The following is a 23,861-nucleotide window of genomic DNA, read 5'->3' on the forward strand; positions in this document are numbered from 1 at the left end:
CCTGCTGAGGAGCTGAGGTGGGGGAACAGGCTTCAAGCAGCTTCCAATGGGCTATTTTAGAAAACATCTTGGGGACCGACCAGTTCTAATCGCCATGTTCAACCCTCTGAGAACTCAAATTCTCATCTTCCTTACTCTTTTGCAATACTTTATACTTCCTCAAACCATTCCTACAAACACTATCTTGTTTCATCTCAGTTGCAGAGTGAGGTAAATAAACCCAGAACTAGCCCTTTCTGGTGGACAAGGAAGCAGGTTTGGGGTGACTGAGTGGCTAGTTCACAGCAGAGGCCCCGTGGAACTGGTCAGATCTCAGCTTGGGGCAGAGCCCTCCCCATGGTGACCAAATGCCGCCCCGTGCAGGGACCTTCCATGGGGTTGGGATACTGAAAGTCCCAGTGGGATGGAGGAGGGGTGCTTCCTGGGAGTATGCACAGAAGGAAAATAGATTTCCTGAGAGGATGTGCATTGGATTGTAGTGAGACCATGTCACCTCAGGGGCTGCGAAGGTTTCTATCAGGGAAAAAGTTACATTCTAACTGCCTGGAACCATTTCTCCCCAGTCTAGAGAAGAGCACCTTAGGCGGAAGTGGGGAGCAGGGAAAGGGCAGGAACATTTAGCAGGGTGGAAATAGACTGGGTGTAAAACTATGAAAGGCTTCTCCCACCCAAACAACTGCTTTTCAGTTTTCTACTTGCAGTGGATCAGGAAATGTGGATCCCCAAGAAAAGGGGGGAGGGGGAATAATGGCTATCAATATCTTGCATATGCAGTCTGCAGAGCCAGGCTCCAGAAAGGCCAGATGTGTGTATCCCACCCTCCCCAACCCACAGCTCCACAAGCCAGAAGCCCTTTCACTGGTTAGATGCTGGCTCCCTCTGCTGGTAGCTGCAAGAAGGGGCTGGTCCCTTCCAAACCTGGAATTCAGGCCTAAGGTTAGAATTACTGCTTCTTGAGCCCTCAGAAGGTGTTAACACTTTTCAGCTCTGGGACAAAGATGAAGAGTGCTGGAAGTGATGACACAGTTACCTGAAGTCTATTACTTTATCATGGGACAGGCAAATCCCCTCTCCTCACTCAAAGGTCAGTTCTCCCAGCTCAGCTAGAGGCTGCAAGAGAAGGACCGTGGGCCAGGGAATAAAACTAAATGCCAAGTATGAATCTAGGTGCTTCTGTTTGCCAGCTCCTGCTCTACAGGATAAAGAATCACTTCCAGGGTTGGAGGGTTGCTGTTTACAATGCCCCACTTGCTTCCCACTCCTGTCCATAAACACTGCCCTCAGCCTACCCCTCGTGGTAGCTATAGGATCCCTCTAGGTTAAGAAGCCCAGATGCAAATCTGGGCAACACCTCTAGCTAGAGCAGGGAAGGAGTGGAAGGAGTATTTGAGGGAATCAGGCTACTTTCCAGTATAGTTTTATCTGGGATTTTTTGGTGAATTTTCTTTTTCTTTTATTTTGGTGAACTTTCAAGCAGAGGAAACTTTGATTGCACTAGCAATGACACCAGTTAGGGAGTAGAAAGTTTTTTCTCTTGGTAGACAAATTAAGAGTCTCTGATCCCATAGCTTCCTGTATCAATTGATTCCCTTGTTTGGACGGCTCTTACTGAGTTGACAGCAGGCCCTGATGCCAAGAAAGCCATTGTCCCCTCTAAGACCACATCCTGGTGACTTGAGCCATGGGTGATGGGGCAGGGGTGAGGGATGAGGGAAGGCAGGAAACCGTTACTATAGTACTATAGTTGGGATTTTTACTTACTCCAGTAAGTTTGACCCTCCTGACACATCCCAGCCTGAAGCAGGTATTTCAAAGACAATGCTCAGGGGGCAAAAGTCAAAGGTCAGAGGAAAAGTTCTTTCCCCACTGGCTAGAGAGGCCTGGAAGCTCCTGCCGAATCCCAGAAAACTGCAGGTGGGCTGGGAAAAAGGGTGGGCTAAAGCTGCTACTTGAAGGCAAGATCCCTGAAAAGGTACCTATTCTTGGGGTCTGGCTATCAACCTCCCCCGACCAGCCCTCTACTGAGGCCACTCCCTTCCGCTCACTCTATTAAACTTCTTCATGGATCTGCCCTGTTTTCCATCTATTGGCTAAAGTAAATCTACAATATGCCAAGTTATTCACTGTCTAGTTCCAGCCCACAAATAGCCCCCAGAGCCTCAAGCATTGCCAAATACTGTGTTTATTGGTTTGTTACAATGAAGAGTATAGTTTCTGAGCAAAAGAAAAACATACAAATTTTCTCACAAAACCACTGAGTCACTAAGGCAGGCACACAAGGGCCACCAAGCTTGATGGAGATCCAAGGACACACAAAGGTCAGCAGTGGGGCAGACTGTTCCCAAAGAGGACGTGCAGTGCCCAGGGGTAGGGGTAGGCTGGGGAGGCCGTGCTGGATGCAGAAGGGCTGCTCAGCCCTTTCTCTGGTTTCTCAGGTACAGGGAATCTTGAGACCTTAGTGGCAGAGTGGCCTCACCCAGGGACCTAGCCTGCACATAACAGGAGGACGTGGGGATGACAGAGCAAGCAGAGTTCCTAGGTGGGGAGTCAGGAGCCAGGCCCTTCCTAGCAGCCCTTCGAGTGAGCTCCTCTAAGTGGATTTTTGGTCCCTGGGCCTCTTGACATCCCAGGGAAAACGTGAGGTCTGGCTCCTTCCCAGGCATCACTCACTTCTCAGCCCCGTGGGCTCAGCAGAAGCCTGGGAGAGCTGTCCCCCGATCCTGGGGCTGTCCCTGAGAGGAGGCTGAGACAGGACTAACTCCCTAAGGAATCACCCTAGGATTCCAGTGTGCTCCAGCTGCCAGAAGTGTCACCTCTATTTTCAGGGATGCATATATGCATAAAGCAAGAAGAGGGTAATAAGCATGAGACTCATACTTGGGGGTGCACTGGACGGGCTGGAGCAGTGCAGGGGTTCACCTCAGGTGAACAAAGGCAGTTGGCAGTGCTGCTGGGCGGGCTGCTCTCTCCCAGGACCCACATCTGGTTGTCCCTTCATCTCAGAGAGCCCTGAGGCAGCTTCGGTCTGAGCCCAGGACGGACTCCTGAGACTGCAGCCATCTCAGTGTCCCGACTGGGGTGGTGCGCGCACACACTCTGGGCCTGCAAAGGGACTCTCAGGAGAGGGAGCAAGAGTCCCACCATCTGCCTCACCCTTGTGAGGTGGGGCCCAGGCAGCTGCAGCCCTGCTACCTCCAGTAGCGCCTCACCGACCTGGGAGGGACCAGGGGGAACAGCCACGGTTGAGGCTGCAGGTGGCAGTGGAGCTAATTCAGGCCTTTCACAGGGAGCAGGTGTCTCCCTAGGGAGTTGCTCCCTGAGGTTGGTCTGACCCATCCCAGCCCTTACCTTAGGGCCCTCTGACCCAGCCCACCCCGCAGGGCTAGCACTGCCCGGAGTCAGACCCCAGGCTCACAGCACTTTGTTAGGAACACAGTTAGGCAGGCATGGTTGGCTGGGGGCCAGGGCAGTCTTTGCTGTAACCCCCCTGCACCTCTGCGGAGCCCAGAGACCTGGATTCCCAGGCTCTGGCTAGCTGCCACCTCCTGGCTACAGCTCTCATTTGTTCTCTATGAGCATCTGCACCTTGTGGACGAGATCCCGGGCGATCCGCAGGATCTCTTGGGCATCGTGACGCTCGGCCCGTTCTGGAGAAAACAAGGATAAATGTGGGGATACTGGAGTGGGGATAGTGGTTGGAAAGGAGCTCCGGAGGTGTCCACCCTGCTTTGTTTGCAGCTGTGGAACCCGACACACCACAGGAATGGAAGTATTCCCTCATCCCCGCCAACAGGACCAGAGTGCAGGCCCTCAAAGGCCTTCTGGGGCAGCCAGGGGAGCCAGAGCAGTTCCTACCATTGAAGAACTTGATGATGTCGGTGAAGTCCATATTGTTGTCCCGGATAATCTCGCGGTAGGCTTCCACGAGGGCCAGGGCAATGAACAGGACGAAGTGCTCTGATGAGATGTGCCGAGCTGCCCAGATCACCTCCCACACGGCAAACACATCCTCGTACAGCAGCTCTAGCACAATAAAGGGTGCGGGTTTGGGTGGCTGCTCTCAGGCATCCAGATGCACCACAGGTGCAGAGGAGAGCTCCCGGGGCCAAAGTCCGAGGCTTCTCCCTGTTACACACATCCTGGTCTGAAGGGGCCTGTGCGAGGTGGAGGTTATGCCTCAGGCCAACACCTGACATTAACTTTTATTTACTCATTTATCTACCTTTGGGTCACACCCAGCTCTGCTCAGGCTCTGTGCTCAGGAATCATTCCTGGTGGTGCTTGGGGGAGCATATAGGATGCTGGGCACTGAACCTGGGTTGGCTGCCTGTGGCCCTATAAAGTGTAATATCTCTTCTGCCCCTGCCTTTCCCTGTAATTTAATCCCTGGGTACAGCTCTCTGGCAGACTCCACACCTGTTCTCTTCTATGGTTTGGTTTGCTTTGGGTTTTGGCCCACACCCAGTTGTTGACAGGGCTTATTCTTTGTTCTGCACACAGGGATTACTCTTGGCAGAGCTGAGGTTCTGGGAAACAACCTGGGAGAGCTGCAGGTAAGGCAAATGCCTGACCAGTGCACTACATCTCTGTCCCCATACCAGTACTCTTGTTGGCTAAGGCAGCCCTTCAAGTGGCAGAAAGATAGTCCAGTGAGTAAACTACTAGTCTTGAATGCAGCAAGGTTTGGTTCCCCAAGCCCCATGAGTGATCCCTGTGCAGAGAACCAGGAGTAAACCCTGAGAACAGCTGGTGTGACCTCCCCAGCCAAATAAAAGCATGTGGTCATTCAAATATAGTGGATACTCTTAATGATACTTGAGGAGATACGTGGTGGTAGGTCTGTAGGGTACCAGGGATCAAATCTGGGTCAGGCATACGCAAGGCATGTGCCTTACCTGCTGTATCATCTCCCCAGACCCTTAACTAAGGATTTTATTGGTTTGGGGGCTACACCTGGCTGTGTTCAGGGTTTACTTCTGGCTCTGTGCTCAGTGACCATTGGGGGAGGGGGGCTGCGCTCAGGGGACCACATAGGGTGCCAGGGATTGAATCCAGGTTGGCTACATGCAAAGCAAGCAGTTTACCCACTGTACTATCTCTCCAGCCCTCTTGACTGAGGATCTCTTAAAAGGCTGGGGACCAGAGAGTTCAGTGGTAGAGCATTTGCCTTGTATGCAGCCACCCAGCATCCCAGATGGTCCCTTGAGCACTGCCAGGAGTAATTCCTGGGTGCAGAGCCAGGAGTTACTTCTGAGTATCACCAGGTATGGCCCAAATAAGAACAAAAAACAAAGAAACCCAAAAAACAAAACAAATCTTTAAAAAATATATAAGGCTGAAGCTGGAGCTATAGTATAGCAGGTAGGGTACTTGACTTGTACACAGTGACCCAGGTTTGATCCCCAGCATCCCATATGGTCCCCCAAGCCCTCCAGGAATAATTCCTGGGTAAGAAATTCTTGGAGCCAGAGCACTAGTCCACTGGGGATTGCATTTGCCTTGCACATGGCTGATCCGGGTTCAATCCCTGACATTCCATATGGTCCCCCAAGCACCGCCAGGGGTAATTCCTGAATGCAGAGCCAGGAGTAGCCCCTGAGCATTGCCGGGAGTTCCCATAAAACAAAGAAATAAAATAGAAATTATTCTTACTCAGAGCCAGGAGTAACCCCTGAGCATCATCAATGTGACCCCAAAACCAAAACAAAGTAAATGAAAATAAAAAATTAAAGGCTGGGAGATAAGGAATCCTGATGGGCCCCAAACACCACCATTTCTAAGTATCCCTGGATTCATACATGTGAGATGGGCAGGAGCAACCCCAAGCATAGACATGAGAAGCCCCTGAACACTGCAGGATGGTATTCTCCAAACCTCTGCCTACGTGGCTTCTCTACCCCCTCCTCAATTAAGGATGTTCAGGCCACTGGAATTTCTATAAATCTCCCTAGTGATTCCAAAGGACAGCTGGGGTAGGGGCCAAAGAGTTAGTAGAGGGATTCAAGCACTTGTCTTGCACACAGCCAACCAGGGATCATTACCCGGCACCCCATATTGTCTTCTGAGCACAGAGCCAGGAATGATCCCTGAGCCCAGAGCCAGGAGTAAACCCTGATTACTGTAGGAGTGTCTCCCCCAGCTCCACAGACACCAATAAAGAAGAAAAGTACAGAAAAGAAACTGTGAAAGAAGTGTCTCCAACTGGCTGGGACCTCAGCTCACTATTCACCTCACCTCTTACCTCTCTTAAAATCTAGCAGAAACCAGCGGTAACAGAAGTAGAAGTGGGTGTAGTCTCCGTTCTGATGCATCAGTTCAAACAGCTCTGAGTCCAGAATCTGAAGTGTGGAGAAGGGAGCCAGACTGACCCGGTGCTGCCTCCTTGGGCCACCCTAAACTGGAACCCCCAATAGCCTGACAGCTGGCACACACACACACAGACACACATACTAGGATTGACACTGCTCTGTGCCCCACCTGTCTCTCAGGGGTGTATTCTTTCTGAAACAGTAACAGTTTCTAGGTGTTTGATTGCTTCATCAACCCGACTATTTACCAGAATGTTCATAGAAGCATTCACATGCTGGCAATTCCACTCAATATTTGACACTGAGAACAATTATCTTTCAAATGAAAGAAATCAAACCTATATATGTAAACAACACTCTGGAATGCTCCCTGGGCTCCCTGTGGATGATGGACAAGCCCAGTGATATCAGCTCACATGATCACATACCCATAGGCAGAGCTCACCTGGATAAGGGAGCGCATGTTGGCAAAGTGGGTGTCCATGGCACCCCCATTGGGAAAGTTCTGGCTCATCCTCTTCATGAGATGGCTGAAGCAGCTGTAAGCCAGCTGATCTGCGGGGAGATGGGAGTGAGGCAGCAGGACAGAAGACCCCAGCACCTCACTTCACAGGGGGCATCCTGTGGCCCAGAGGACAAGCTAATTTTCAACCCCACCCTTCCAGACCCAGAGGTCCTTTTATTTGGTTTGGGGCTGCAGCTGGCAGTATGCGGGGGCTACTTCTGGCTCAATTTTCAGGGTGCTTCCAGTGGTGTTCAGGGAGTAAACCTGGGGCTCCCACATACAAAGCATGCACTCTAGCCCCACTAAGTCATATCCCCACCCCCTAATTTCTTCTTCTCCATCAGCCCAATCCCAATTCCATTTTGCAAATACCACTTCGGCCTGTCCCTCACCGTTATCCAGAATGACCAGGAGAGGCGCCAACAGGTCACACATGCCCTGCACGTAGCCCATATCTAGGTGCTCCCACACATAGCTGATGGGAATGATGGGAACAGAGTCATCATGGGGGAACACCATTCCCACCCCAGGGACCCTGGGGAGACCATACTGGGGTGTGATGAGAATCAGTTACCACCCCTTCACATATTAGTGCAGGGTGAGGAAAATCAGCTAAGGCTTTCTGAAGAATATGGGAAAGGCTGAGATCTGAAAGACCTCCAGGAATGCTGAAGGGTAAAGTGGGGCACAGTAGCTGGCTGTGAGGGGGAGACATTCTGACCCAGGGAGAGGAAAAGGGGACGGGTCCCTGCCCTGCCCCACAGTAGCACCTGCACATGATGTCTCTGAGCCGCTCCAGGTTGGGAGGTGTGAAGTACCAGTAGTTGCGGTCACATCGCTGCACATCCTTGTCTATGCGGTGCAGGTTTAAGGCCACAGTGTCCAGTAATTCTATCTGAAAGAGTAGAGGGCCCTCAGGAGGGAGCTGGAGGTCAGAGGTGATGCCCAAATACAGAAGTACAGCAAAAGCAGGAAAGTAGGGACTGAGATGAGGCTGAGCTCAGCGCCACCCTCCAAGGACAGTCGGGGCACCCCCACCTTCCAGCCCGCCAGCCTGTCCCCAGTCTTGACGTGTCAGGAATATCTACATACAGTGTAGGCGGCAGCACACACGGCCGCAAGCTCCTCCCCGGCTTCCAGCTCATTGGCACTCGAGACCTTCTGGGTGGGATCGTGGGGCTCGGAGAAAACGTGGGCCGCAGGGCCTGAAGCATCAGGCTCCCCGCCGCCATAGTCTTCTTCAAAGCCCACGCTCTGTCCCTCATCTATGCTTGACTGGATGCCTGAGGCCATGGAGTAATTGCGGGAGGAAGGCAGCCCAGAGTCTGGAGAGTCAAACTCCACGGACTGCTGCTGCTCCACTACGGCGGTGCTTGGGGTGCCCCCTCCCGGGGCCTGCTCAGGCTCTGCTTGGGAATCTTCAGAGCCCAGGGGTTTGGGGGGCTCCAGGTCATCCACAGAGATAAATACCTGATGGGAGTGAACAGATGGGGGGGGGGTCACATCTGTACTGTGGCATCTTACCTCAGCCCTCCTCTCCCTTCCTGAGGGTCAAATCTGTGAATAGGAAATTCTCTTCACAACCTCTATTCTGCTGCCAGGCCTCAGACATTGCCTCCCCTATTGCCAGGCAACCAGGGGAAAAGAAATCAGGCTCTCAGGCCAGAGGTGGATGGTCTGGCCCAGCGACATGAGATAACGTATATGATTCCCGTCAGCTGTCCTCAGCCTGTTTGCCTATACTGTGTGGCCCATGAATGAGTTATAAAATCTCCAATGGCTCCCTCTTCAGGCCTCTTCCTGGAGCATGGGAAAATTATGAAGTTGGGGCTGGAGAGATAGTATGGCGGGTATTAAGGCGCTTGTCTTGCCCGCAGCTGACCCAGGTTCAATCCCCAGCATCCCATATGGTCCCCCAAGCGCAGGAGTGATTCCTGAGTGCAGAACTAGGAGTAAGCCCTGAGCATGCCAGGTGTGACCCCAAAACAAATTTAAAAAAAAAAGGAAAAAGGAAAACTACAAAGCATAGGCTTCCAGGGCTACTGCAGGGCAGGGCAACTGGAAGTCTGCACCTAGTGATGAGAATGTGACTATACACATCGCTGCCAGCTGCCCGAGGCCAGGAGAGCTCCTCAGGGGCTCCATGTGGGGGCAGAGGCAGTCCTGGGGAAAGTTGCGAGAAAACAAGTTCTTTACATTTAGTACTAAATGTTCAGTAGAAGGCGGGAAAGTTAAGTAGCAAGTACAAATCAGTTATACTAGTTTAAATAAGATAAAGAATGATCTGACACAGCATACCGTCCCCTGAGCACCACTGAATATGCTCCCCTACTACCCCCCCCAAAAAAAATACCCATGGGGTTGGAGAGATAGTATAGGGATAAGGTGCTTCCTTGTGGGAGGCTGATCCTAGTTTGGTTCCTAGTACTGCTTATGGTCCCTTATCATCAACCCCTGAGTACAAAGGCAGAAGTAACCCCTGAGCACTGCTGGATATGGTATCAATCCCCAGTTGCAGTCCTATGCCCACAAAAAAAAAAATGAGGAAAGGAAATAAATAAAAGGAAATATTGTACTTATTGGAAACTGTCCACAGCTATAGAAAAGTCACAGGGAAAATAAGAGACATATCAAACTTTCTGTTTTCTGTTTGGACTAAGTAGGGCAAGGAATACTAAAAGTAGTTTTCACTTCAGAAAAAATACAGGAAATATTTGCTGCTGGGTTAGTATCAGAGGAGGTTGTGATTCTGAGGCAATTCAGAACTCAGGATAATGCCAGAGGACGTTTCTATTGCCTATGGCTAAGCAGGTGGGGTACTGGTACCAACAGAGGATTTTATAAATCTTGGGGCTGGAGCGGCTAGGGCATTTGCCTTGCATGCGGCTGACCAGGTTTAATCCCCAACATCCCATATGGTCCCCCAAGCACTGCCAGAAGTAATTCCTGAGTGCAGAACCAAGAGTAACCCCTGAGCATCGCTGGGTGTGACCCAAAAAGAAATAAAAGATTTTATAAATCTCAAAGCCAGAAACAAAGGGAATCTGTTCATGAAAAGGGAATTACAAACATGGGGCTGGAGAGATAGTACAGTGTGTAAGGCACTTGCCTTGCACACCACTGACCCTATCAAGCCCTGGTATTCCATATGAGTCCTCTAGGTCCTCAGGAATGATCCCTGAGCACAGAGCTAGAAGTAAGCCCTGAGCACAACAAGCATAGCCCACCCCACTGCCCCAAATAACAGGATTAAAAGCAAAATACAAAGTAAGGAGAGTATGTATTATTAGTTACTTATTTAAATCTTGCTGCAACCTGAGTTACCTGCTAGTAAGGATTTAATAAACAAGAATATACATTATCTAAAGTAGCAATTGCACAGAAAAAAAAAAGGTTAGTTTAAAAATATCCTCTAAAATATATGTATATATCTCCTTAAGGAGCCAGGGTTGGCATGTGGGAGATCCTGGTTTGATCCTCATATCTCCCACTTCATGGTTCCTTGAGCATCACACAACAAATAGCCCAAAAGCAGCAGAAAGTATCCTTACAACTGACACTACTCCTACGAGGGCTGCAGAGCCACAAAGTACCATGAATCCAACCTGAGGCTCCCACAAGCAAAAAACATGCTACAGCCCTTGAGCTGTCTCTCCAGCTCCTACACTGAAAGTTTTTATCAGCTCATGTTGGGCTCAATAGCTTGTAGTTGGGACTTGCTATTGACCAAAGGCAAGAAGTGTGACCCTAGGAAGAACAACATAGGCTCTGACCTGGTGTGTGCACAGTCAGTTCTCTCAGGTGATAGAAACACCTCAGTGATAGTGTTTCCTTGCCACTAGATACCTATAGAAACTTTCATGCTAAGCGCTTCCCTGGTCACAGGCCAACAGCTGTTGAAGTTCTGTACTAAGGATAATAACACTGAGAAAGATCACTGAGGCCCAGAGATGGGAAGTCACTCATCTTGTCACAGTAAAACTAGGACTAGAGGGCTGGAACCATATAGTACAGTAGGTAGGGAACTTGCCTTGCACGCAGCCAATCCAGGTTTGATCCCTGGCATCCCATATGATCCCCTAAGCCCTGCCAGGAGTAATTCCTGAGTGCAGAGCCCCAGGAGTAACCCCTAAGCATCACTGGGTGGGACCCCCCCCCAAAAAAAAAAACCAAACAGAGAAGCAGAATGCAATCTACTACCTTACTTTATTCCTACAAAACCCAGACAAATAAGTAGCAGGGGGATAATCATTCCATTTTTCAGTGGAAGAAAATGAGGCACAGACACATTAAATCATTCTCCCAAAGCTAGTCTACTGCAGCAAGAATTAGAGGTCGAGCTTGTACTCAGGGCTCCTGTAAATATAATCCTGAGACGCCCCAACCCAAACCCGCCCAGGTCCCGCCTGGCTCACGTCATTGCTGATGGTGGAATCTCGGTGGATGAGGCGCTGCACGTGGCTGTCAATGCTGCTGCCCGAGGAGAACTTGGTGAGTGTGGTTGGGTGAGCCTCCCGCTCCCGCTGCCGCACAACCATTTCACAGGCCTTCCACTCTGCCAACACCCGCTGGTACCTTGCTGCCACTGCTGTGTCCACCTGTGCTCGAACCACACAGAGCCCATGGGGGGACGGGTGCCCAGCCTTCCTCTGCAAGGGACAGCTGGAGAGTAGGGTCAGGTCCCAGGGCTCCCCATGGGAAGCAAGCATTTTCTGCCTCATGTCTTTCTGGTTGGGAAGAAGCTGGGGTGTCTGGGCCCTCTCCCTGGGGTGCCCTGGCTCCACTCCCCATCTCCCATGGGAACAAGTTCCCCTTACCTGCTCCATCTCCTTCTTAGACATGCCAAACTTGTAGTGGCCAAGCAGAAAAGGCCAGACATCCTTGCGGATCTCATGTTCCACACCACCGCAGTACACCTGCCGCAGCAGCTCCAGCTCCTTGTAATTCTGAGGGAGCCAAAGAGCAAAGATTGTGTAACCTCTGCGCTCACAGCAGATCTTTGGATGGCTTCATCCAGTGGAGAGGTGGGGCTAGGACAAACTGCTGAAGGCCGGGCAAGCTCTGCTTTGAGGTGCTCGTGTTCTCCCACCCCAGATTGTAGTGGAAAAAGGGTCACTTCAGTGCTCCTTCCTTCCAGAGCAGGAAACAGAGCCCAGAGAGATGCAGAAATTCTTTTTTTCTTTTTGGGTGACATCCAGTGATGTTCAGGGCACCCCACAGTCACACTGGTTGTGACTCTTTGGGTCACATCCAGTGATGCTCAGGGGTTACTCCTGGCTCTGCACTCAGGAATTACTCCTGGCAGTGCCTAGGGGACAATATGGGATGCCAGGGATGGAAACTAAGTCAGCTGCGCGCAAGGCAAACACCCGACCCGCTGTACTATAGCTCCAGCCCCCAAGATGCAGAAATTTGCCCTAATCTGTGAAGTAATGGAATTAGCCCCTTCTTATGGAAGCTACCAAGCTATGTGACTGAGATTCTGGCATGATTAGGGTCACTTCAGTGCCATCCCTGACCCCTTACTAGCTCATTTTTGGAGAGGACTCCCCAGCAGTGCATGGGGACCATCAGGATTACACCCAGAGGTGCTTGAGAGGTGATGTGGAATGGGGGACTGAATTTTGGGCTTCATCTTTGCAATGCATGTACTCCAGCCTTGGAGCCCTCTCCCCATGACGCTCTGTGTGCACCTGATCTGTGAGAGCTGCTCCTAGAGCAGGCTACTTTGTACTCAGTGTCTCGGGCCCCAGTTCCCATCCTTCAGAGTCTGCACCTTTTGTCTCTGTTTGTTTGAGGGCCACATCCAGCAGTGCTCAGAGGACCACATGAGAGCCAGTGATCAAACCCAGGCCTCCTGCATGTAAAGCATGTGCTCCAGCCCGCTGAGCTTTGTTCTCTGGCCCACCTTTTCGTCTTTCTGGTACTTGCTCCACACATCCTTGGTGAGGCCTCCGGAGGCCCCTGGGGGCCGTGCAGGTGGGATGATGTTGTGATGCACCAGCGCTGACAGGTGGGTCCGCACTGTGGACAGGTGGCGGCAGTATGCCAGCCCTGTGGGGGTCAGGGGTCAGGGGAGCAAGGAGACTGTGACCACTGTGCCTGCCCCTTCCCCCGCCCTTCCCACCTTAGCCCACACTCACAGCCGTAGAAGGCCCGGGATACAATCTGCCTCTTCATGCTCTCACACAGTAGCCTGAGGGGCAACCTGTGGAGACAACCTGACTCAGCAAGGTGAGTAGGATGAGGGGGACGTTCTGGTGCAGAGGGCAGGCCAGGTGCTCCCTCCCCTTGCCACTGTTGTAGCAGACTGTTTTGGGACCATCCTGGCTCCTAACCCCCCAGGGACCTCAGGCAACTATCTTCACTTCATGTTAGTGAATTTGGGCTCCCCATGGAAAGTGAAGAGAACCATCTCAGGGTGATCAGGAATAACAGGGTTTTTTTTGTCTGTTTGTTTGTTTGTTGTTGTTTTGTTTGTTTGTTTGTTGTTTTAACGGCAAAGCAGCAGGTAAAACAAAGAGCCCAGAAAAATATCAAGTGCTGGTTGACAAAAGCACTTACACAAATGTCATATACATCCTGGCACATGGCTGGTACCCAGGTACCTGTTGTTTTTCCCCAGATATAAAATCTGATGGCAGAACATCCACATGAGAAGAGTTAAGAACCTACATCAGGTATAGCACCAAGCACCCAGATAGTCCTCACAGGTACTTGTTGAAACAAGTAGTTTTATTCCCGATTTACAGATGAAGCTACTGAGGCTCTGAAACATAGTTAACTTTCTAATGTTACACAGGTAGCAAATGTGAAATTCAAACCAAGTATATCCAAACCAAGGCTGCCTGGTTTAGGGAAGTGAAATAGCCATTAAAGGCAGGAAGGCCCACAGGGAGCTGCTGTGACAGGCAAAGAGGTCTACAGGGAGCTGTTGTGACAGGACCTGCCCACTCACCGGTCTGGAACGCAGTTGCAATGGCTGGGGGTAGCATACGGGGAACTACTGGTGGAGCAGGAGAGGCAGGAGGAGCCCTGGTTGCACAAGGGCTCCAGGTGCCACACTGGCAGGCCAGGTCCAAAGCCTTGCATCTCGATCATGTCGCCAGCATCTGAGGGCAGAAAGGTAGGAGAGTGAGGACTTGGAAGGCCTCTTCTCCCATGCATGGTGCACGCCCACCTCTGTGTCAGAGCTGCAGCATGAAGTTACCCATGAGTGGAAAACCACAGGGGTGGTTCCTGCCTGGTCCCAAGCCCAGAGATGGAAATGGTAGAAAGAGAGAGTGCCTGACACTTCCCTGCCTCCACCTAGTCTTTCTGCATGTGATAAAATACATTGAGTCATGGATGATTATGACTGTTCTCTCCAGCTTGCTCTCAGAAATGGAATAAACATTCACTTTTCTAGAATAAAGAGAAAGAAAGAGAAGGAGCAACAGAAGTCTGAGCTCTCTAACATGCCACCAGCAAGTTTAGCCTTTGAGGATTCACCCTAGTCCTCTTGGACCAACCAAGATTTACAGGAAGGTGCTGGGAAGGTTACAAACCTTCCTGTGCCAGGAAGTCTCCACTGATCATTTCCTGAGGATCACCTGTCCCTGAGGCCACCCGTCCCAGTCCGTAAATCTCATCCCCCAAAGGTTCTAGACTTTACCGCTAGTGACTAGAGGAGAACCGCACTCTGGGCCCAAGCCAGGTGCTCCCCCTGCCAGTTCCCTGGGCCTTCCTGAGTTCTCCCCCACCTAGCCTGATATACTCAGTGCACTGACATCCTGCACACACAGCGAGCTGACAGAAGGACAAAACTCCCAGGGCTGCCAGGCTGCTGTGGGGATAAGGGAAGAGCCTGGGCTATGCCACCATCCAGAAGAATGTGCCCAGGGGCAGCCTCAGCAACCATCTCAAGGGACATGGCTATGGCCTAAGCAGACAGAATCTTCTCAGACAATCCAACTGCTCTGAATGAGAACTCAAGAGCCTTGAGAGGTTCTAGGGACAGAGCGTGCAGGCACTGATCTTGAGGGGGACTCTGGCAAGTTCAGTAAGTCACAAAGATGAAGCAAAGTGAGGGCAGGAAGAAAAAGGATGGGGGATGACTTCAGGAAGGAGGGAGAAAACAAAGAGAGAGGAAGAACAAAGAGAGAACTATGTATGTGATGAAGAGACCTCTTTCAAGTGGGTTTTTCATTTTTCCCTGTGAATCCTGGCCGAGGCCCTGGCCTGTTTAAATCTGGAACAGACCTAGGCCTGGTTTCTGTGGGACCCAGACTCCACCTGGGTGTGCCTTGGAGTTTGCCCTGTCTTAGCCTGTGGCGCTTTTCCCAGATTCTCCCCCACCCCCACCCCGCCCTTACCCTAGGCTGGGATTTTTGTAGAAATCTGGCCCTTCAGCTCCACCACAAAGCAAATGAAGGGAACACACTTGGCAAGGAGGGGCTGTGGCTCTGGGCATGAGGGTTTAGAAGCCATGCCCAAAGGAAGAGGAGGGAAGGGACGAGTACAGGTGGGTGAAGCAGGTACCCAGCCCAGGCCCCTGCAGCAGCAGAGGAAAGGCCAGTTGTGGGGCAAGCTGGGTGGGAGCAGGCCCAGCCAGGCAGGCAGCAGGCAGCAGGCGGGCAGGCAGGGGTCGGGGCATGGGGGCAACAGGTACAGGGTGCAGAGGTTGGGTATACAGGGAAACAAGCTCATGCTCAGAAAGCAGGGCCCATACAAGGCAAGTCTCCTGGGTCAATGCTCTTCACCTTAATTCTCCAGGAAGGAGCTGAACCAGCAGCCTTGAATACTCTCAGAATGAACCCAGTGCAGACAGCTGGGACTCTGGTGTGACTGGGAGAGGGGCAGCAGGCTAGATGGGGGCGCGGGTGGGGGTCTGCTGGGCCAGCTTGGACTCTGACTCTCTCCTCTGAGCATGAGGAAAGTCTGAAGTAAAACAATCAGGGTGGTTGAACCCCACAGCCCCTAGACTCCGAGTGAAAGGCGCCTGGAGCAGAATTAGAGTGAACAGCATTTCTGCTCTGGGAGGAGGCAGCAGGACAGGGTTGGGGACAGGGAGGGGAAGAGTCTGGACACCCGCCACTTGATTCACATGCACAAGTCAAGCATGTTGCAGGTCTGAAAAGCAATGGCTAGCAGAATGGACTCAACAGTGTTGTCATTATGGACTGGGGTGGAGCTAGGGCTCCCACACCATCTCTCATCCACCTGCCAAACTGCTCTCATGCGTCCTCGCTGTTCCCAAGTAATGGGTATTCAGGGACCCTGTACTGGGTTGGTCCGAACTCCAACTTTCCCAAGAAGTTGCCCAGACAAGCCATGAGTCCTGTAGGTCACTCTATTCCTAGGGACTCTCTGAGCCTGTAGGTCACTCTATTCCTCATAGAGACTTCAGCTTTAAATCAGGGGTGGGCTTGCTATGCCCAAGTCTCCCAAGACAGGGGGTTCTGTTGGGCACCCCCAGTGTCCAGCCTGACTACCAATTTGTGGACCAAGAAGGGGCTCCTGGCCTCCCCTTAGACTCAGCTGTCCCACACTGCTCAAAGTCTGTAAGTATTAGCACCAAGCTCAGTAAGCAGGGCACCAGATGGCAGGCTGCATGTGGGCAACACAATCAATCAGGCTCCCGTGTTCCCACCCAGGCCTGGCTACAGTCTCCTATGGCGGGGCTGGAAGAGAATGCAGCCATGTGGGGGGTAAGAGGGCAGCTGACCTGCTGAGGCGAGGTAGGGAGGTGTACTCTAGGTCAAGGACTTGGTTGCCCATGGTTGGGGAAACCTGAGGTCAAGGAAATAGGCTCTCTGGTAGAACTTGGAAGCATAAGGAAAGGGCTTGGCATATTCTTAGTCTTATTCTGGCTGAAGCAGGAAAAAGAGAAAAGAAATTGATTCTGTGGTATGGGAATGGGAAGTTCCCCTAAACTGTTAGAGGCTGACCTTAGCTTCCTCCTCAACAGTCTTCCCTTGAGCACCCCAGCCTAGTCCAGACTGGGTCCCTGGTTGATCGGTCTCTTAAAAAGCTAGGATTTGACCAGAGCAATAGTATAGCAGGTACAGCACTTGCCTTGCATTCTTTCTGTAGTGTCACTTGATCCCCTCCTTGACCCACACAGATCTGCATGAACTGTCCAGCCCTTCTCAGGCCCAGGAAGGGCCTGATCCCAAACTCTGATTTGATTAAATCTAGAATCAGAAGCACAGGATCCAGAGGCTGCCTTCCCAGGCAGCCAGTGAGCAGGACAAATTCTGTCCTGGACTTGCCATCATGACACCCAGGAGGAGGAACCGGGCTCAGAGAACCACTCGGGGTTCCCAAGAAGCAACTGATAGGACTTTCCCATTGATAGATCTTCCTTCTCTCCTCAGGCATAAATCCCTCTGCATACAGAAGCACCGGGGGCACCCAGAGCTACCTTTTCTTGGCACTGCAATGTCTTCTCTTCTTGCCAGCACCTCATTTCACCCTCTGATCTGCCTGTTAGATGGGATCCACCCTGAGTGCCAATCCCATAATGCCAACACTGCCATTGGAGCCCCTGTGGTGTGTGGCAGGGGGGCCCAGGAGGGGAGGACAGGGGATGGGATGGGTCAGGAGAGGGGAGGGATAAAAACCTTTCATCGGATTGGGAGCTGTGAGGTTCCGCGAGCAGATCATTGAGAGCATTGCGTGTAGTTTATCTTCCTCTTCCTCATCATCGTCCACCGAGGCCGGGCGGCTGGCCGCTAGGTGGTGGTAGTTAATAGTGACTGCTCAAAGAAAATAGCAAGAGAAGCAGAGGCATGAGGACCCTGCTCCCCAGAGTCCCTTCCTTGGGGGAGTGAAATGGAGCCTGGGCCACCTTGAGCCTGAAGGGCATGAAGAGGGGAAGGGGGACTGAGAGCTCTTTCGATGACTTAACTGGGAGGAAGGAAGAGCTAGAGGTGCTCCACTCTTTGGAGGAGGCCTCTAAGAAGAAGAGAGAGAATTGAAGGGGTTCAAAGGCAGTGAAAGGAGGGGATCAAATGAGGCAGGCGGGCAGCTCAGAAGCTCACCAGCTCCGGCTGAGCCTGGACACAACTGCTGCCAGGTGGACCTTCATTAATTCTCACTTTGGTCTGCCAGACCAAATCTCAAGATTACTCTTAATCCTTCCTTCAAATTGTAAATCCAGGCTTCTCCAAGGATTTTCCCAGAGTTGCTCTCAAGGATTCTGAGTTACCAGCTGGATCTCAGTGCCCTGACCCTAGCTTGCCCTTAAGGAAAGTGGTCCTTCCTTGAAATGATCAGAATTGGGAAATGCTAAGGCCTAAAGAAGGGAAGTACTGACTGAGTAATCTAAGCTGAGCAGCATTTTGAGATTAAATGTTACCTTTGCAAACACATTCTGGCAAAAGATGTACCTCCTATTTGGCACATCTGGCAGAGGAAGGGAGATCACCCTGTCTCATGCCCTCCAAGCTCACTTGTACTGTGGCCACATGTCTGCAGTCAGGGTAATCTGTTGCTAATACAGAGAAAATTTGTTGACAACCTATTGACACAAGTTATGAAATTAGGGAGCAGGTGATATAGCTGGCAATAAATGCTCTGGGCTGGCCTTATCCCCAGATCAGTAAGTCAGACCCAGAGCATCCCACAAGCAATAGCAGTACTATGATCAGAAAAGAACTCTGGTGCTGGCAGAAAACTAGAAATGGGTACTCATGGGCTCAGAGATATGTGTCCAGGACTATAAGGGCCAAACTACCTTTCAACCTTAGCACCCCACTCCTTAGATACCTCCACATCTCACCCCTTCAGATGGCACCCCCAAATCTTTTTAAAGCTCCTCTTATGAGTAGCTGGTTTGACCTTGGATAATTGGCAGAGCCAGTGGAAAATTAATGCTATCCCCCCCAAAGCCCCAAGCTCCCACCAGACTGCTCTGTGGTGAGCAGACAAGCTGAGGAGAATAGGGTATTCCTTACCTTCTATTGCTAAGCCTTTTTTCTTTGTTTTCTTTTGGGGACAGAGATTGGGACAGACCCAACAGTGCTCAGGGGCTACCCCTGGCTCTATGCTCAGGAACTGCTCTTGGTGGTGCTTGAGAGGACCATTCAACACCAGGGATTGTACCTGGGCCTCCTGCATGTGAAGCAAGTGCTCAGCCCATTGCTCTAACTCTCTGGTTCCCCCGGAGCAGGGCATGAAAGGGTGACTAAGAATGAAAATTTGGGAGAACACAGCTAGACGGAAGAGCAACTTTTCAGAGGGATGACTAACAGTAGGAGGGGCGGATCCAATTAGAGGCTAAGCTATGACCCTCTCCACTTGGCCTGGTCAGCCAACCTGTCTGCCACCCTCCTAGGTGACAATGCACCCACCCCACCCCTCCTCCCTGAGGATCTTTCCATCCTCTGCCATGCATGAAGTTTGGGACACTCACTGTGCTCATGCTTGTGGCCTGGGTAAATGATCCGGAACACATAGTCTGTGGCCCGCCCCATGGCCATCTCCTCCACATCCACAGACCGCATGCTGCCGCGTTTCCGGAGCTTGGGAAACACCTTCCCCTGTGGAGGGCGGGGTGAGGGTCAGCCTATCCAAGGAACAGCCCATCAAGAATTTCACTGAAAGCTTCTCTGAATCGGGAAAGGAAGGGAGGGACGCAGAGAAGCCCCCCGCCCCTTCCTCCCTACACCCAGAAAGCCCCAAAGCAGGAAGTACCTTTCCCTGCTGGGTCCAGAGTGGGGGCTCCAGCTGTCCTCGAGGCAGAAGTCCATTCTCCAGACAGGACAGAAAGGACAGCAGGTGTCCTCCCTGAGGGAAGTGCAGCGGCGGCCTCTGGATGCCGTCCTGGCTGACCAGCACGAGCGTGCCGCCACACTCTGTGGGGTGGGGGAAATGGGGGCTCATGAGGTTGAGACCTCCTGGCTGTGATGACAGACAAGCTGCACAGGCTGGGAAGGATGACAGTGGGTGGGGATGAGTATGTGGACAGTAAGAGGACAGATGTGTACAGCCACATACAACAAAGAGCTGGGAAAAGACAGCCTCTCTCCCCTCCCCCCCACCCCGTGCACAGGATGAGGGAGGCTCACTTTGCTGGTGGCAGTGGATGCAGACAATCTGACTGAAGGGCACAACCAAAGCGTAGTCCCAGTAAACGCTGGAAAGGAATCAGAGTGGTGTCACTCTATCCCAAGCAAGACCTGTCATCCTGCCTTCCTTCCTCAGCAACCCCGACACCCATACACCTGCCCTGAAGGAAGAATGAACAATGACACGATGTGACCTCCATCAGTCCCTGTGCTGTCTTCATGTCACCATGCGGCAGTTTCAGTTGCCTAGAACTTGGCACCAGCAAACCGCTTCATGCCCAGGCCTGGCCTGATCTTAGACCCTGTCAGACACTACCCACGCAGCCACTCCCTCCAATTCTTCACATCTGCACCCTCCTGGAGCAGGCTGACCTCCCCAGCCCCTGACCACTGTGGCCAGCTCTGCTCCCTCCGCCAGCCACTGGGTGTGAACGTCAATGCCCCTACCTCTTTTCCAGCTCCGAGTCCCCCAGAGTCCCATTCATAAGCTGGTTGGGGGTCCACTTCAGAGTCAGGCTGTCTGCAGACTGGTGCAGGGAGAGGTAGCCAGGGACAGCCTCCATGTCTTCCTTCTGCAGGGAGGAGACACACAGAAGACACAGGCTGTGAGGACTGGGGGAGGCCCCTAGGGATGGCCTGGGAGCAATGAACTCAATGAAGGCGCAGGGGAGTGTGTGTGAGAGATGTCACAGGCCCTGAACGGGGCTAGGCTGAAGAGGGGAGAAGATGAGCTCTCTCAGATGTGGGCCTTCCTCCCCTGGGCGGTCAGCTTCTTGGAGGCCGGCTGTGTTCTGGGCCAGCCACATCCAAGCTGGATAGTCACTCTGCCTGCTGGCTGTCATTCCTGTCCCTGGACAGTTTAGTCAAAAGAGATGCCACTGCTGGGCACCAGAGCTCAAGGCTGAGCGAGAGAATGTAGAACAGTAAAGAATATCCAGGAACCCTCTTTCCTCTCCCTAGTCAAGCCCCAAGGAGAAGGACAGATGGCAGGTCCTAGTTCTGGAACCTTTGAAGAGAGAAGTGGGCATTAGTTTCCTACCGGCTGTACCAGCACGTTGTTCTTGCCATAGAGTAGCCGTGTCCTCGAGTTTTGATGCAGGGACTCGACATACTCGCGGGCACAGGCGGCCAGTCTGTCCTCTGATGTGCTGCCACTTGAGTGCCGCTTCCGGATCTGTGCAGAAAGCCAGAGCTCAGCCCACAGCCCGAGGGAAATGAGCCTTGAGTATCAAGAACCCGAAGCTTCCATGCTGACTCTCTAGAGCTGACCTTGGGGGCCTCTGCAAGCCCTGAGTTTGTGCTTAGCTGCCCTCTGTTCTGCAGTTCTGTGCTCCTGGTGTTTATATGAGTGCCCGTAAGAGGGAAAGGGCCTCTTGAGGCGGATGGGGCACCTCCAAAGATTACTTTTGTCTGCAAGGAGCCTGGAGGCCAGGCTTCCCTCCCTAGAGGCTCAGGAGCACAGCCTGGATGAGCACAAGGGCAAGAAGAAGGACACCTACTCCTAGGGCTGGGCGCTTTGCAGGGGAATCCTGGCGATTAGGGGGACCCCGGATACGGTGCCTCTGGACCAGCTCATCAGCAGAGGGGTCGGTCCAGTAGTGATCAGCTGTCTTGAGCTTGGTGTACTCCAAGGCACAGGGTCCCACTGTGGAGACAGGGATAGCCAGCTCCGACGATGCCCCCTTAGTACCTGCCCCAGACCGCCCCCTTGGCCCAGCATAGGCCTCTCTGCTCTTAGGCTCACCTAGAAGAGAGGCCAAGATGGGGCCAAACACAGGGTCTGCCAGTAATGCCTCCTTCTCGTAGTACTTGCTGCCAGGGAGAGAGACAGGGTGATTTCTGGGGCTTCCGGAGTCATTTCAGGGCACATCCCACAAAGATCAAATTCATGTGAGTCATGAAGAAGAAATGAGGGGGTCGAGGAGATAGCTCAAAAGGCTGGAGTACATGCTTTGCATGCAGGGAACCTGGGTTCAATCCCCAGCACCATAGTCCTCTGAGCACTGCCAGCACTGAGTACTGAGCACTGGGTATGGCCCGAAATGAAAGAAAGAAAATAAGAGAGGAGAGGACATGAAAAGTGGAAAGGAAGGAAGGAAGGAAGGAAGGAAGGAAGGAAGGAAGGAAGGAAGGAAGGAAGGAAGGAAGGAAGGAAGGAAGGAAGGAAGGAGGGAGGGAGGGAGGGAGGGAGGGAGGGAGGGAAGGAATGTAGGAAGGAAGGAAGGAAGGAAGGAAGGAAGGGAGGGAGGGAGGGAGGGAGGGAGGGAGGAAAGGAGGGAGGGAGGGAAGAAGGGAGGAAGGGAGAAAGGGAAGGAGGGAGGGAGGGAAGAAGGGAGGAAGGGAGAAAGGGAAGAAGGGAGGAAGGGAGAAAGGGAAGGAGGGAGGGAGGGAAGGAAGGAGGGAGGGAAGGAAGGAGGGAGGGAGGAAGGGAGAAAGGGAGGAAGGGAGGGAAGGAGGGAGGGAGGTAATTGGAGGAAGGAAGGAAGGAGGAAGGAAGGAAGGAAGGAAGGAAGGAAGGAAGGAAGGAAGGAAGGAAGGAAGGAAGGAAGGAAGGAAGGGAGGGAGGGAAAGAGGGAGGGAGGGAGGGGGGAGGGAGGGAGGTAATTGGAGGGAGGGAGGGAGGGAGGTAATTGGAGGGAGGAAGGTAGTTGGAGGGAGGGAGGTAACGGAAGGAAGGAAGGAAGGAAGGAAGGAAGGAAGGAAGGAAGGAAGGAAGGAAGGAAGGAAGGGAGGAAGGAAGGAAGGAAAGAAGGGAGGGAGGAAGGAAGGAAGGAAGGAAGGAAGGAAGGAAGGAAGGAAGGAAGGAAGGAAGGAAGGAAGGAAGGAAGGAAGGAAGGAAGGAAGGAAGGAAGGAAGGAAGGAACTGCTGTGGCCAGGCATGCTGTTAGGTGGGGCTACTTGGGAGACAGGAAAATCACCTGCAGTTCTCCACCAGGTACTGTACAACCCTGTCGAGCACTTTTTCGATGAGTGCTGTGCGTACCCATATGTGTTTCAAGGCCTGCAGGCTGAGCGCTGGGGCCTTTCCACTGGCAGAACCCTGTCTCCTCAGGGTCTCCTGGCTGCTTCCCGAGGGTTTCCTGCAAAGAGGGAAAGGGCTTCAGGAATGCCAGGGCCAGCACTGGGAACAGGTATGGTGCTGTAGGTAAGAACCCGGAAGACTGACCAAGAAGCAAGAATGGAGAATGGGACTAAGGCCTTGTGTCTAAAAGGGGCCGATCCCCACCCTTAGGCTTAATCCTCACCCAAGAGGCTGGGCAAAATAGGGGCCCAGAAAGTCAACCTAGGAAGTGGCAAATGTCAAGGAGAAAGAACAGAAGGAGGGGTGGAAGGGGTTGGTCTGTGGCTCACCTGCCCTCTACTTGTTGCTGTAATTCCTGCACCTTGTGACAAATCTTCCCAGTAACTGGGCATGTCTTCCCCACCTTGGTGAACAGGGCTGCCATCTTGTCACTTCGCAGAAAGCCAGCGGCACGGCGTCTCAGCTGATGCAGTAGGCAAGCCTCTACCGCACCTGGATACAAAGGGTGAGAGAGAGAGAGAGAGAGAGAGAGAGAGACAGAGAGAGAGAGAGACAGACAGAGAGAGAGACAGACAGAGAGAGGTGTCAACGCGTTTTGCATACAGGAGGTTTAGTTTGATCCCTGGCACCACGTAGTCCTCCCAAGCACTGCCAGGAGTAGTCTCTGAGCACCATGAAGTGTGCCCCCACAAAAAAGAGGGAGGGCCAAAGAGATGCTCTGCATGCAGGAGGGCTGGTTTTGGCACCTGGAAACACATGATCCCTTAAGCACTATTGCAAGTGACGCCCCCAAAGTGAGCATAGAGCCCCAGAGCACTGCTAGTTGTGACTCAAGCCTCCTCACCAAAATAATAATACCTGGAAAAGAGGGTAAAAGGAAGAAATTTACCCTCCTCTTCCCAATACCTATGGAGGGCAGAGAGGCAAGGGCAAACCAGAACCATTTAGAACTGGGAGAAAGATTCAATCAGAAT

The 23,861-nt window shown here is 52.3% G+C and overlaps 1 protein-coding gene across 2 annotated transcripts in view; it reads right to left on the reverse strand.

Moving 5' to 3' along the window:
- Positions 1–2,164: 2,164 nt before the first annotated feature.
- The window catches only part of SGSM2 (small G protein signaling modulator 2), a 42,122-nt gene continuing 20,425 nt past the window's right edge, over positions 2,165–23,861 (reverse strand). The window contains exons 3-24 of one of the 2 annotated variants that reach the window (XM_055131115.1): positions 23,217–23,379; positions 22,784–22,945; positions 21,610–21,677; positions 21,365–21,510; positions 20,905–21,039; positions 20,313–20,437; positions 19,866–19,933; positions 19,492–19,652; positions 19,211–19,337; positions 17,418–17,552; positions 13,772–13,925; positions 12,957–13,021; positions 12,722–12,867; positions 11,631–11,759; positions 11,229–11,411; positions 7,906–8,283; positions 7,584–7,708; positions 7,206–7,288; positions 6,754–6,863; positions 6,242–6,338; positions 3,856–4,023; positions 2,165–3,647 (exon numbers count right to left, since the gene is read on the reverse strand). In XM_055131115.1, the coding sequence (XP_054987090.1) occupies positions 3,559–3,647; positions 3,856–4,023; positions 6,242–6,338; positions 6,754–6,863; positions 7,206–7,288; positions 7,584–7,708; positions 7,906–8,283; positions 11,229–11,411; positions 11,631–11,759; positions 12,722–12,867; positions 12,957–13,021; positions 13,772–13,925; positions 17,418–17,552; positions 19,211–19,337; positions 19,492–19,652; positions 19,866–19,933; positions 20,313–20,437; positions 20,905–21,039; positions 21,365–21,510; positions 21,610–21,677; positions 22,784–22,945; positions 23,217–23,379 (3,017 nt within the window). In that variant the 3' untranslated portion in view covers positions 2,165–3,558. The remainder of the gene's footprint in view (positions 3,648–3,855; positions 4,024–6,241; positions 6,339–6,753; positions 6,864–7,205; positions 7,289–7,583; positions 7,709–7,905; positions 8,284–11,228; positions 11,412–11,630; positions 11,760–12,721; positions 12,868–12,956; positions 13,022–13,771; positions 13,926–17,417; positions 17,553–19,210; positions 19,338–19,491; positions 19,653–19,865; positions 19,934–20,312; positions 20,438–20,904; positions 21,040–21,364; positions 21,511–21,609; positions 21,678–22,783; positions 22,946–23,216; positions 23,380–23,861) is intronic. The other variant, XM_055131116.1, reaches the window with a different exon arrangement.

Source organism: Sorex araneus, chromosome 3, assembly GCF_027595985.1.
Source record: "Sorex araneus isolate mSorAra2 chromosome 3, mSorAra2.pri, whole genome shotgun sequence".
Classification (NCBI taxonomy): Eukaryota; Metazoa; Chordata; class Mammalia; order Eulipotyphla; family Soricidae; genus Sorex; species Sorex araneus.